Here is a 15332-nt window from a genome sequence, read left to right as displayed (position 1 = left end):
CTGGGTCATATGGTAGTTCTATTTTTAGTTTTTTGAGGAACGTCCATACTGTTTTCCATAGTGGCTTCATCAATTACAGAAATTTGATTTCATGTTTCATAAACATTATAGAATATTCTCATGGGTAGATATAAAATTTTTCAGTATACCTCTCCAAATAAAAAGCAAAGCAAAAGTATTTTTATGTTTCTCGAATATGAACAAAGTACCGTACTAGATAGTTAACACAGTGCATGGCACCTAGTAGGGCTCAATAGGTGTTTGTTGAATAAATAAATGCATAAAAGAACATGGAGGGCTTCCCTGGTGGCACAGTGGTTGAGAGTCTGCCTGCCGATGCAGGGGACACAGGTTCGTGCCCCGGTCTGGGAGGATCCCACATGCCGCGGAGCGGCTGGGCCTGTGAGCCATGGCCTCTGAGCCTGCGCGTCTGGAGCCTGTGCTCCGCAACGGGAGAGGCCCCAACAGTGAGAGGCACGTGTACCGCAAAAAAAAAAAAAAAAAAAAAAAAGAACATGGAGTTCCCAGAATTAACAATTGGCAATAGCTGACATCAGAGTTAAAGTAGACTTTGAGTTCCTTCCAATGGAAATACTTCTGGCAGGTACCAGTGAACTGAAGATTTTTCTAAATCAACGTGGAGAGCAGTGTGATATCACAATATTAGCTCCATTCCAACCCACTTATTCTTCCATGCTTGCAGCTCTGGTGCAGTCAATGAAAGGTATATCTAGGAAAGTTAGAATGCAATTTGGCCCATAGCTGGTAATTAAATATGAAAATTGGAGTGAATCTAAATATTGAAAGGAAACTGAATTTGTGGGTGACCTGCTGGGTTGGATAGTATTGGAATCATTTGGCTGATGATGCTAATCAGTCACCATTTTGTTTTGAAATGGAAGACCAGTAATCAAATAAGTTTAGCAAAACTTGTGTTTACAGAGATCTAGTCAAAATGATTCTGTATTTTCCTAGTGGAAGTCATGTTTTGCCTTTCTAATTAAATATTTGCTTACATGTGCGTGATACAATGTCTCTGAATGAAGCAAAAAGGACACTTCTAATTCTTACAGGAATTAGAATTTAGGTTTTTCTTTGTCTCAAGGCCTCAAGTTACCAGAAAAATATATTTGTATTTATCTGTTACCTGTATCAGTTGGATTATCAAACTCTGAAAATCTTACAGCATGTGTATAACAAGAATGAGTCAGCAAGCATGAGAGTACCACTGGATGAGATGTAGAATTCTGCTTAAGCCATTTTCCAGTACTTTTCCCTTAAGAATATTACTTAATCCTTGGTTTCCTCACCTGTAAAATGAGGATAATATACCTGCTGTCCACATTACAGGTTGTTGAGAGAGGCAATCAGATATGATAGGATGGCAGAACCATGCAGAGTATAAAAGTATGAACTTGGAGTCTGAGGGGCCTCAGTTTGAGCTCTGGAACTTCCACTAACTCTGTGATATTGAGCAAGTAACTTAACTTTAGTTTCCTCATCTGTCAAATGGGGATAAAGATAATACCCATCCCACACACTTGTTCAGAGGATTAAGTAAGAAGATGTATGTAAAGTACCAAGTATCTATGATAATGACTAACATTGATGAGCACTTCCTGTGTCTCAGGTACCTGGTAACATGCATGTATATGCTCTCTAGGGTATAAATAAACTGTGTCAGGTGGAGGCCTGGTTAGTGTGCTTTTCCTTTCCCAACCTTTGCTCCCACATGGTGGCCTCGCTTCTACAGTCCATAGACCCGTCAAGTGAAGAGTTCTTACCGAGGATGTTTACCAAGCAGTAGGGAAGAGACCATTTTACAGGATCTACTGCTCCTGAGAGGAAAGCCCTGGGGTGATGACCTAGGAGATCTCTAGCCCAGGAGTTAGATATGGTTGGCTCCCAGAAAAAGCAGACCTATGATCTTGCACTCTGGATGCATTTCTGTAGGAAGGATCATATCGCAAGGGTCCAGGGCTCTGGGAAAAGGAAACCACAGCCAAAAGGAATGAGCAGGAAGAGGCTAGTTATTCATGTCCTTCCTCCCCCTCAAATCAGCCTCCACCTTTTTTTTTTTTTTTTTTTTTTTTGCGGTATGCGGGCCTCTCACCGTTGTGGTCTCTCCCGTTGCGGAGCACAGGCTCCGGACACGCGGGCTCAGCGGCCATGGCCCACGGGCCCAGCCGCTCCGCGGCATGTGGGGTCTTCCCAGACCAGGGCACGAACCCGTGTCCCCTGCATCGGCAGGCGGACTCCCAACCACTGCGCCACCAGGGAAGCCCCTAGCCTCCACCTTTTGATTGTCATTGCCTTCAACTACCAAAGAAATTACCTGTTATTTTACTATTAAAACTAGTTTTATTATCATCATAATTGCCATTATTATTAACAGCTAATGTATAGTATGCTTACAGAGGGCAAAGTTCATTGACTTATTTATCATCACAACAACAATCCTATGAGGAAGATTCTGTTATTATCCTTATTTTACAGATGAGTAAAGTGAGGATAAATCAGAGGATAAAATACCCGCTTAAGCTAGCAAGTGGTATTGCTGGGATTCAAAGCTTGGGACTGTCTGGCTCTGACCCCCTATTTCTAACTACTGTACTACCCCCTGATTTGCTTAATTATTCACAGCTGAGTTCAAACTCAACAAGGCACTTGAGTCAAAAATCCATGTGTTACATTTCTTCGTACCTACCTAACATCCAAGCTGGTAGAAATTAGGCAATGGGCCATCAGTAAATGCTATTTGCATTGACATATACACACTACTATATATAAAATAGATAACTAATAAGAACCTACTGTATAGCACAGGGAACTCTACTCAGTACTCTGTAATGACCTATATGGGAAAAGAATCTAAAAAAGAGGGGATATATGTATATGTATAACTGATTCACTTTGCTGTACAGCAGAAACTAACAGGACATTGTAAATCAACTGTACTCCAATAAAAATTCATTTTAAAAAAGATGTAATAGAAGTCCTCTCTTTAAATTTTGATGATTTAGCACACTAGATTTTTAAATGATAGACACATCTTTATATCTGTTTTATTTAGGGAAAGCCATGCTAATCTGCACTTTCATTCAAAGTCATTGGTTCCTCTGTTGCTGAAGAATCTAGATGGCCTCTGACCTCCCCATCTCTCCTGCCCTCAGGGCTTCAGAGTGGGTGAGCATGGAGAGAAAGCTTGGGCTAGAAGCAGGGAGGACTGGTGTTGGTCAGTCTGGACCCAGGCAGCCTAGTTTCTTTCATCCCCAGGAGAGCTGCCTCCTTTCCTTGCTTTGCCTTCTAGGCTGCCTTCCTCACAACAAAAGAGCAGTGCCTAGGAGTTTGCTCAGCACTTTCAGAGTCTTTCCAACAGAAATGAACTTCTGCTCAACTTGTCCTCAAGTCTCTTTTGAAAACCAAAATAAATAACTGGGGTTAATAGTCAATGTGCCATAACAGAAACAAAAAAATCCCATTTTGTAGCAGAGAGAGTGAACTTTAACCTTCTGAGAATTTTTGGTTTTCCAATATGACATGTCTTTTATGGTTTTAAGGTACGTTCCCATGTGTTTTTTTCATGTCACAAAAAAAGGGTTTTCTTGGGATTAATGTAATTTATTGTAATTAATCCTCTTAAATGAAAAGATGAATTTGAGTGTAGAATTGTAGCTAGAGTTTTTAAAACATTTATCAGTAAAAGCTATAGGGTTTACTCTCTAAACAAGCTCATTTAAATGTATCAGGTTAATTACATGGCTACAAAGTTGGATGAAAAGCCTTGATTGGATTTGTTCTGTTCTGCTGACACAGCCTTAATTGCACATGATAAGAAAACACTTTTAGTCAGTGAGTGCATCAGACTGCCATGATCACTCCAGCAACCTTCTCCAGTGAAATTTCAAACAAGCGTCATGTCAGTGCTTGCCTTATGGGAAAAAAATTAAATGCTGAACGTTTCCCCTTATTTACTATTCAGTATTCAAATTTTAAGAGGGAGAGAGATCCTTTGTGCTGTACCTCCAAAAAGGAAACAGTCACTCAACCTTATTTAAAAACCCACATGTATTGTTGTAATTGTACTGTAATGAATTATAAAACTCAGGGCAAACTACAGTGATTTCTTTAGCAAGTTCCAAAAGTAGAACTGACTGGATTCCAGCAGTCAAGGTATTTCAACCTTGGGTAATCAATCAAAGGGCTGGAAAGAAATAAATTAAAGGTAACCCAGTACTCTCAACACCATTGATTTATCATTTATCATAGCAAGTGTTACACACACTGATTGCCCACTTTCTTGAGGAAGTCTACAATCAACTGCTATTTATCCACAGCCGATTTCTAACCTAACGCCAGTTTAAACTATTGAGGCAATGGAATTGGGACTAATTGTAACATTCACTTTAGAAAAACATAATTAGAAAGGTAAATATTCAGGAGCCAAATATACATTCCTTCTGGATTATGCAGTTATGGATTACCAGTATGGATTACTAGTTTATCTATATGGTTAATCCCCTCTATTAGTGTGGATGATCCAGGATTGGATGCAACTATTGACATGTTGAAAATGATGTTAGTTATTATATGACATTAGTTTCACTAATTCCATCAAAGATATTTTTTCTTTGCCAACAATCTTCCCTTTAAGGCCTGTTGTTATGCATGTAATTTTGTTTACTTTGGGGGTTTCCTAATTTTAAAAAGCATGAATCTAGGCATGATTATTCATCTTTGGGGAAAAATAAGTCCCTAATAATTTTGGGCTTGAAGGGAAGTTAAAACAGTAATTTATTCTGTTTCACGGTCCCAAAGATGACCTTTCTTCTCTCTCGTGCAGCAACCATCCACCATGAGTTATGCAAGACACATCATTAAGAAGGAAGGCTTGGGATTCCAGGGCCTCAACAAAGGATTTACAGCAACTTTGGGACGTCACGGAGTTTTCAACATGGTTTATTTCGGCTTCTACTACAATGTCAAAAACATTATTCCTGTCAATAAGGTAACTGTTTAATAGATTAAAATCCTAGAGGAAAAATCCTATCAATGATGATAGTTGCATTTGTAGAGTATTTATCCTTCCAAGTCACTGTGCTGAACTCTTATGTCTCTTATCTAAGTTGATCCCCACATCAGCCTTGTTTATTGAGCATTGTGATCCCTATTTTGAATTCAGAAACAAAGGCTTAGAAAGATAAAGTGAATTGCTCAGAGTCACATAATAAAGAGCAAAGCAGAGCCTTGAACCCAAGTCTGACACCAAAACTCATCTTCTTGAAGAATGCACCATTACACCTGAATGCTTCACATTTATCACTAATAGAAATTTCTAGAAAGTGTTATTACTTAATTTTTATCTCAGAAGCATAACTTTCTCAAGAAAGTTGTAATTTTCATAGTGTAAATAAATTTTGAGTTCATGAGGGAAAATTATCAGCCTAAAATTTAAATTTTACCCAGATAGTAATTTTTAAATTCACCTAAGTTAATTAGGGTAAGTAGTAAATCAACTCTTCTAGGATCATTCACTTTTGATATAAAATAATAATAATAATTTTTAATGGTAACTTACAGATGTCAGCAGCCTTTCAACTTTGACAAGATAAAAGTAACACATGATGTTTTAAAATGAGCATCTTTTACTAGAGCATCACAGAATTTTCTCCCACCATCATACTGCTTGCCTGCAATCAAAATTGCAATTCTGAAAGCACCAGCTGGGGAAACATTTTTCACATGCAGGCAGTTTCCCACAGGGATTCAGTTCTTCATTTTGCTTAGTACAAAAGCATTGAAGAACTTTTTATAAAGAATAAAAATATTTCTAATATGGCTATCACCTGATTCTATAAGGTAATGTTGGTTACAGTTGCCTTTTTCCAGCTATCCCCTGTAACCTAGGCCAGTACTTATCTCAAGTAACAGCTAAATCCAAGGCATGTTCCCTATTTAACCATCTGTTGACATTGCCTCACTCGCCAAAATTGTTAACCAGGTTTCACTCTATTTAGAAACCTCACTTTTTGAGTATAACCTCATGTTTTGTTGGTCTGAAATCTATGAATGGCCACAGAATATATAGATCCCCCCACTGACTGACAATTCTGACTCTGGTGGTCCTCAGAGCTCTTCTCCTGTTGAGTTCTTGAAATACAGAAGTAGAGTACAATAAACACTTTGGTCGTGGATGACATGACAGAGTTCAACTCTACATACATTAAAAAAATGTTTTTAGCAGGAACAGTTTAATAATCTTTGGAGCCCTGGGTGAAATGAAAATGTTCAAAAATTAAGAATTTCAAGACAGCAACTGTAGAGCAATAAACCAAGCATGGGGCTCCTCTAAGTGCAGGCTCTGGGCAACTGCACAAGTCACACACCCATGAAGCTGATGTTTTTTAAACTCTGAGATGAGTGATTTATACAACGTGGGAGAAATGTCCATGCCTCTATTTCTCCAGCTATCCAAAGGCTTGCAGCAGATAGAAATTACACACAATGAAATGAATGATATAATTTACAAATATCATATAAATAATATATATTTTATTATATATATTTGTGCATGTATTTTAATGCATACGTTATTACAATAATATGAACTTGGTTATATTTAAAGAAGAATTTCAGAAAGATCAATAAGATTTATATATGATCGTGTTACTAATGCTTAAAAAAATCCACGAATGCAAACTTCATTCTACAATTAATCAGTACACTTAAGTTTTAAATGTTATGCATTATGAAAAAAAGAAGCTTAAATATTTATTTATTACTTAAAAGACATCATAGTATTCTGAAATTATGGAAAGAGCTCACTTATCTTGCCAGCTTACAAGGGTCAGATTATATTGGCCCTTATAGGCCACACTAAGGATTCTTCTGTTTATCTGAAGAGCACTGGGAAGCCAACAAAAGATTTTAAGCCGAGGAATTACCTGATCATTCTGGCTGCAGCGTGGAGAATGGGTGGAATGGGGGTGGTGTGCAAAAGACAGAGTGTAACATGGAAATGATTGTTATGTGCAATGCTGGGGTCTTGGACTACAGTGTTCATGGGGAAGACAAGGAGAAGTGGACAGATTTGAGAAATGTTGAGAAGACAAAATCTATAGGATGTGGTGATCGAGTCTACATGCATGTTGATAAAAGGGGTAGTGGGGAGGGATGGTATCTAGGTTTGGGGCTTGAACAACTGAAAGGATAATGGTGCCATTCGTTGAGAATGAACAAGTTTGGGGGAGAATATTATGGGCTGAGCCTGGAAAACTGAGTTTAACCACATTTGGACTCTGAAGTGCAGATGTTGAATCAGTGATTGCACGTGGGATCTTGAGAGGAGAGCTCTGAAATGGAGATAGACAACTAGACAGCAGTAGTGTACCCGGGCGAACATACTTTTACTGGGGAATGATCATGGGCCAATCACTTTACTGCTCTGAGCTTCATTGTTTTTAATCTGTAAATTGAAAAGCTAAGATTGTCCTTTCTACCTGACAAAGTGGTTTTGAGGATTAAGATAAATAATACATGAAGTTGTTTGTGCATTTAAGGTGCCGTGGAAGTGTTAAGTGTGGAGGTGCTAATGACAGGTATGGGAGGAGGAGTAGAGATGGCACGGAGGGTGGTGGAAGCAGTTAGCGTCTAAACTGTGTGAAGAACTTTTCCCCAGGACTGTTCCTTCTGCACTTAAATGAACGCTGTGGGGTTAGTTGTGGGTTTTGCTTTCAGGGGTTTTTTGCCTAGAAGAAAGTCATTGATCTTATGTGTTCTGTAATCTAAGCCTGATTCAAAACTGGGAAACCAGTATTCTTTAAATTTAAACCATAATAAATCAGTCCTTTGTGAAGAGGAAGATATGATAATCATTAAAACATGTTGAAGAACGTCATCAAGTTGTTAACCACGAGGAGGAGGTGGTGTTCCTTGAAGACTTTTTTCCATCTTTGCTCTAGGCTGGCTCTAGCCATACGCTCCAGACAGTTTGTTTACAGGGTTATTGTTTCAATTCCCTCACCCAGCAATTGGTCATTCTGTTGTCCCAAGGGAATTTGAGATTTCAACAACTCTGACTGGCATGGGATAATTCTAGATTTTTCTTTAATTTAACATTTTTTAAATTGATAAATTGTCTACCAGCGTTTTCCATTTTCAAAGTATTTAATTTTACAAGAAACTGTCCATAATGATCATGTCTGAGAAGTGGAAATGGAGAGTCCTATGCGTGTGTGTTTGTGTGGAGCGGTGGGGAGAGCAGGAAAAAGCAGGGAGCAGTGGAGGGAAAGTACTTTTTCTTTACAGCATCCTGGGCTGTTGGAAGCTTCTACAACAAGCATGTATTAATTTTATAATAGGAAATAAATCCATGAAAATTTTAATAGAATCTTATAAAATAGACTACCTAGTTAACTTTTTAACACTTTACTTAACTCTAAGACTATGTCTACAGAGGTAAAATAAGAACTTGAAACAGTAAGTTCAGATAACTCAGGTCAGATACCCACCCTGAAGTTTTTAACTTTAACTCTTCAGATTGGTAATCTCTGGTACTTACATTTTTCAAGCTTCACAGAAATATCCTGACCTTCTGTGCCATTTTGTACTATTAAAACCATTTTTGTAGACTTCATGATTTTGCCTGATCCTTGTCACAATAACTGTCATTTTCAGATAAGGAAAGACAAACAGGAAGTAAAGGCCCAAACTGAAAGTTACTGACATAATTTATCTGCAGGTATACAGCAGTGGGAAGGAAAGAACCAGAGGCCAGAACTCTTTCTGCTATACCATGTAATGCTTTAACTCTACATCTTACCTTGTCTTTTGTCACACATAAATTGTCACTTTAAAATGATTACTAAAATTTAAATAAGTGAACTGGCTACAATATCTAGACAGTGTAACCAGATTCTGCTTTTGCCTCATTCAGACCTGGAACCTGGTCTTCCCTTTTCACATCCTTAGTCTCTGATCCATAGAAACAAAGGATTATGAGACATGACCCTGGAAGAGCTGGGCATTACCAGTTTGAAAATGGGGCTGTGTTATATTCTTGCAGACTTATTTTTAGAATCTAAATATTCCTATAGAATGGTGAATAAGTGGTTACAATAGAAAAGTTTTCTTTGAATATTAACTGACCATGGAATTCATTTAATGGTGGCATTCATTTTCATCTTGCAGTAAATGGAATGGAATGTCAGTATAAAGAATTATCCCTTCTCCCCAAAAAGAGGCCATCACTTCTTAAAGTAAAGGCTTCTAGAAATAGATATTGATTAACTTAAATGCTGACATCTTTTTAAGATATCAGTGAAGGTAAGCTTTGATTGCAAAACCGAGTTCTTTCATTTCCATTCCAAGGTAGGGTGTTCAGAGCATTTTATTTGTGATGTTGACACACAAATGAGAACGGTAAGATTTAAATGTTACATCTCTTTGATAACTTTGTCTTCTAGTTCCATATTTACTGCTTTTCCTATATTTCCATAAGTAAAATAATAATAATAATAGTAGAAATGGATGTCTAATGTTCATGGCTGTCAACAGTATTAAACTGTGCTTTCACTTTGCATCCTAATTAAGCATGTTTGTAGGTTATTTTGCCAAAAACAATAGACCTTTTGTGTTGAATTCTGCCATGATATAAATCACATGTGTGGGTTAGAAATATTCTAGGAGAGAACAATTTTTCATAGGTTCAATCCTTCTTACTTAATAAACCATTCAGACCTGTCCCTGTGGTCATTTTATTACAGACGGTATTAAGTCAAACATTTTATTTTCTCCTAAGGTAATATCCATAAAAGATTGCCTTTTAGAAATGCAAATGTTTTTCTTTTACTTTTGATGTTTAATATTATCTTTGTTTTGTAAATTCTGTAGAAAGTCTGAGGGTGGTGCCAGATGCACTTCAGTTTATCAGAAGAAATGTGGAGTTATGTTAGTTTCATGATTTAGAGCTCTGTCCTTCCCTAAGGTGTGCACTGGGCTGAATGAAAAATGCACCTTTGGGTTCCAGTGGAGAACTTAGACAGAGCTGTTTATATTTTGAAAAGAAGAATCTCAGTAGAATTAGATCATAGTAGGATTTAATTTATGACCATTTATTTTTCTGATTCTCTCTTACTTGATCATTAGTCTTACCAATCATCCGGTAATGGGAAGGGCAAGAGCATTAAAGTTTCATTAAGAACAAGTCTCCTTTCTGGTAACCACTGGGGTAAAACAACAAGTATATATATTATCTATAAAATTCCGGGACATGTGACAAGATTCTGTGGTAAAAAGTGGTATCTTTCGTTGGCAGTTTTCACAGACTCCCTGGGGTGTGTGTGTGTGTGTTTCAGGAGAGGAGGGCATGGGGGAGGGCAGAGGGAAGCGGGACAGGGGTTCAGACACTTTCTTAAATAAACTTCAGGCCAAAAGTTTCCAGTCAGGTACCACCCAAGTGGATGGAAATGAGGTGCAAGTGGCTTTAGATTCTTAGTGGGTGCCTTCTATTTATTCATTCCAGAAGTGTTCATGGCACATCTATCATAGGTCGGGCACCATCTCGCTAAGTGTCAGCACTGCTCCTGCCTTAATGGGGTTTACAGTCTAGTCGAGGAGACAGACAATAAACAAGTCATTACACAGGGAACTGAATCGTGATAAGTGCCATGAAAGAAAACTGTGAAGCTGTGGGAAGTTTTAACCAAAGACCCTAATTAGACCCACAGCAGGGCATGGTGGGGATATAGGAAAGGCTTTCCTTTAAAAAAGGTGTTTAGGCTGGAGCTCAAGGATGAGGCTTAGCCAGGCCAAGATGAAGAGGATGAGCAGAGACCAGAGAGAACAGGATGTGTGAGTGCACAGAAGCAGAAGGAGGCTTGGGGAACCTCGGAGAAGATAAAGAACGAGGGTAGCTGGTGTATGGTGAACGGGTGCAGGGACAGGAGGCAGTGGAGGCTGCAGCGGGTAGCTGGGCCAGAATGGTTTAGGCATGTTTAAGGCAGTTGATTCCCCTTAAATGATTTAACTGAGGGGCATGTCCAACAAATGTATCACATAAGTGGAACTAAATGGGCATGGGAAAGTTTCATTTATAGAAGTCCAGAGGTGGAGGCTCATGAAATAAACATGGTTCAAAGACTTCTTCTTGATCATCTGCCGACTCCCACATCAAAGCATCTCAGTGTGTCCTTGTCCTGACTTTTCAACATTTAGGATTTTGTTCTGGGATCCTGGTTTGTTAGTTTTCCTTGGGGTCAGTGCCTTTATTAAGGCAAGGAATAGAGTACACAAAAACAGAAAAATCCTACTGGGCTCCCAAGAAAATATATTAGTACTTTCCTGCATTTTGTCTGATAACACTCAGTGATATAAGTGACTCTCAGAAGGTATTATCTACCTATCTATATTTATTTATTTATTTGTAGAGAGATACTTACAAATAATAGGTATAGAGAGGGGTGTGTGTGTGTATATATATACATATATGAAATAATCAAGTGATAACTGTTATGCTTAAATCCTAGCCCATTTTGACATTGTATGTATTTTATAATTTGAGCTAAGTGGGTAAGACCTTTAAAATTATTTTATATTTCACAGCCCTTTAAAGAACAGATATCTTAGAAGGGGAAAGGAATTTTCATGCCTATTTTCTGAATGGCTACATTTAGATGCTGAGCTTTTAACAAGACTTTGATTTCATTCCAGAGCCCAGAGCCCTACAAGGATAGGATCTTGGGAACACTCCACATTCCTTAAAGAATGCTTATCAACTAAACCATCTCATTTTAGTTAGTGACCTTCTGTGGAGTGAGGACCTAGCATTTCCCCAAATTATCTCACATGAAGAAAAAACAAACACTGTAATAGATTCTACTGATAGCTGTGAAGTGGAAACAATTTAACTTTTAATTAAGCTCCAATAGTAGGTATTTTCATTGGGGAACAAGACAGCATGATACCATAATGTCAGGGGAAAAATGTTTTTGTCAAAGTTTATGATCAAAACAACAAAAGAGAGCCAAGATTAGAGAAAATGAAAGGTGCACACTGAGAGCTGAATTTACTCCTAGTTGACTTGAATCCACTAAGACTAACAATATCTAAAATGCAAATTTCTTCTTTTAAAAAAAAAAAAGGCAGTTCACTCTCACCTCAAGCTGCCTCCTTGTTCAGTTACCAGGAGGCAACTATAATTTCAACACACCACATCATTTTCATGACAAGCATGGTCAGCTGTGGGGAAGGCAATGCTAAGCTGCATTATTTGCCTTGCGGTTGCCACCGGGTGCTTAACCAGTGTGTATTTACCTCCTTTGCAATTTGCTTCTTAGACCTTGGTTCTTTGTGTCTTATGTCTTTATAAAGGAGAGATACAGCATTTATTAAACACCTGTGATGTGTCAGGACCGGTATACCTACAGGGATGAATGTGACATGGCACAGCCCCTTCCTTTAAGAGGCTCTGGGCTTTGGAGTGACATTTATTACAAGACTGGGTTTTCTGCAATTTCATCACATGGGGATAATCATGAACTTTATGCTTGTATCACCTCTTACTTGCAGCCTTGAGGAATGAAGGACTGCATCATGACCACCCCTTCAACTATTGATGATGATGTGCTACAAAAGGGATGGAATGGATTAAGTATAGAATTGATGTGTGCTAAAACTGACCATTTGTAAAATTATGGAAATAACTGTGATAGATCCTATTGAAATTGGTTTTGACCACATGTTTATATATCATCTAATTACTAATTAATTGATTTGTTAAAATGTTCGATTCTTTTTTAGTCACCCTTGTTATGGTCATAACATTCTCATTATCAAACAATTTACTTACCCGCTGGGCGGGGGAGGGAGCTGAAAAGAAGAGTTCTGCAAAGAAATACTTTGCAATACCCTGAAAATCATGTGACTCCTTGTACAACCACCATATTGTCTTTAATTTTCTTATCCGAAGCATTTTATGGCAGTCTCTTTTAGTCACTTCTAAACAATAACTTTAGTTCTTCAAATGGCAAACCCATTTTAGCAATTTTTGACAAGGAACATGAAATCCACTGTAGAATCATCCAAGGCCAATCCTGAGCAGAGATTGAACAATCCTGAACAGTCCTCTCAGTGTGCTCATTTTAATGTTGTCTGAGGAAGCAGGATATACTGACTTCAAGTTGGGTCATTAGGAACTCTGTTAAAATGACTCAAAGCTAAAATCAGAGAGGATCTCAAATTTGGTGTGGTAACAAGAGGAATTAAAGGATGAGTGAATTGCAGCAAAAGAAATGTGATTTGGGTTGACATGAAGTAGGAAGATTCTAAGAGTAGACTTTAATGTGTACATTCATGCTGAGCTCCCTTAAATGAGAAGCCCATCACTGCAATTTGCTCAGCCTAACCTTGTGAGGAGCAGCAGGCTTCCTGGCCGGTCTCCCTCACCACCCCTACCTCTCACTAGCTAACAAATCCTGCTTTCCCCCTCTTCCTTAACCCCCTCCTTCTGGCATACCTCTGTGTGGAATGTCTTCTTAAAGATGCCAGACCCTAATCACAAAGGCCTGTGCAATGGGCAAAGGTTCTCTGTTTATCAAGCTAGCAGCCAGCTGGCCAGTCACTAACCAAGACATCAAAGTCCATGCCAGGGAAGGTAAAAAGGGAGGCACATGCTTCTTTTGATGAAAATATTTTGCCTCTCTGCATATTAACTCCTTAAGTGTCATTGCTTTAAATTATTGGTGCAGTCTTTAGCTGCTGTATAATGTTTGGATTGGATGCTTAAATTAGTTACAAATATGTAGTGTGTTGATTGTTAACTATTTTAAGTCATATGTTCCCACTTCTGAGGACTTGGTGCCTTTTGTTGAATTTTTAGAGGTTGTGGAACATCACTGCCGCCAGTGTTTTAGGATCACTTATTAGTGTCTCTTGTTAAGCTGTAGAGTCTATAAACAATATGTCCTGTCAGGAAATTCATTGATCTTCCGAAAGAAGGGCTGGTAAACACATCTCTTTAGCTCTGCACTCACACAAAGATTGCAATGTGATAGAAACAGCCAGAGAGTTCTAGTAAGAGACCTGATGTTAAATCTCAATTCTGATACTTACTAGTTAGCCATGTCTCTTTGACAAATTATACCTGTCTCTCTGTCTCAGTTTTCTCATTTGTAAGATGAAAATGCTAACATCATCCTTAAAATGTTTGCAGGAAAATTGAATAATTTTAAAAATTATGAATGTTGGATTTTGAATTGCTATTGCAAAATAAGGTCAATTCATGTAATAGCCTCTAATACTTAAAGCTACTCAGCTCCAGTTTAAAGTCCCATATTTTATGAGAAAAATTAGAAAATATTTAGGGGACAAGAATAAAACTCATCTGTAAATAGGGAGATAATACACACTACTACTCAAAATAAATATTTAAAAGGAACTGTGGTTTTTAAGCACGAGGAAGAAAAGATTATTGCAATAATGGTTTTTAAATCATGATGAATGGTGACAGTTGATTACCCTTGCAAGTGAGCAAAAAACTGGAGTAAAATAGTTCAGGCATATGCATGAGGAATGTGGGTCAGGAACAAAGGAAGTTCCCTGATTGATTACAGTTGGAGCAAATTATGGAAGTTAGTTGGAAGTGTTTAATAACAGAATAGATTTTTTATCAACATTAATATCTATTTACATAATTAAGCTGTGATCCATCAAAAATATTTTACTTAGGCTGGGTGACCTTTTTTACCAATCAATTTTTAAAATTTTTATTTTATTGTGGTAAAAACATATGACATGAGATCTACACACAACAAATTTTTAAGTGCACAATACATCATTGTTGTCCGTAGGTACAGTGTTGTACATCAGATCTCTAGAGCTTATTCATCTTGCTTAGCTGAATCGTTATGCCTGTTGATTAGTAACTCATTTCCCCCTCTCCCAACCCTTGGCAACCGCTGTTCCACTCTTTGATTCTATGAATTTGAGTATTTTATATACATCAATATAAGTGGAATCATGCAGTATTTATCCTTCTGTGACTGGCTTATTTCACTTTACATGTGTCTTCAAGGTTCATCCATGTTGTTACATATTGCAGAATTTCCTTCTTTGTAAAAATGAATGGTATTCCATTGTATGTATATACTACGTTTCTTATCCCTTCATCTGTCAATGTACATTTAGGTTGTTTCCGTATCTTGGCTGTTGTGAATAGTGCTGTGATGAATATAAGAGTGCTAATATCACTTTGAGATTCTGATTTCATGTCTTTTGGAGAACTACTAAGAAGTGGGATTGCTGGATTATATAATAGTTCTATTTTTAATCTTTAA

At 37.8% G+C, this 15332-nt stretch overlaps 1 protein-coding gene across 5 annotated transcripts in view; it reads left to right on the top strand.

Moving 5' to 3' along the window:
* SLC25A21 (solute carrier family 25 member 21) overlaps positions 1 to 15332 on the top strand; it is a 528472-nt gene that overhangs the window by 484372 nt on the left and 28768 nt on the right. For all 5 annotated transcript variants that reach the window (XM_081227232.1, XM_081227234.1, XM_081227231.1 and 2 more), the window contains one exon: positions 4844 to 5008. In XM_081227232.1, the coding sequence (XP_081083358.1) occupies positions 4844 to 5008 (165 nt within the window). The remainder of the gene's footprint in view (positions 1 to 4843; positions 5009 to 15332) is intronic.

This window comes from Mesoplodon bidens (genome assembly GCF_964165515.1).
Source record: "Mesoplodon bidens genome assembly, chromosome: 3".
NCBI lineage: Eukaryota > Metazoa > Chordata > Mammalia > Artiodactyla > Ziphiidae > Mesoplodon > Mesoplodon bidens.
This window is presented reverse-complemented; position numbering and strand designations above follow the sequence as displayed.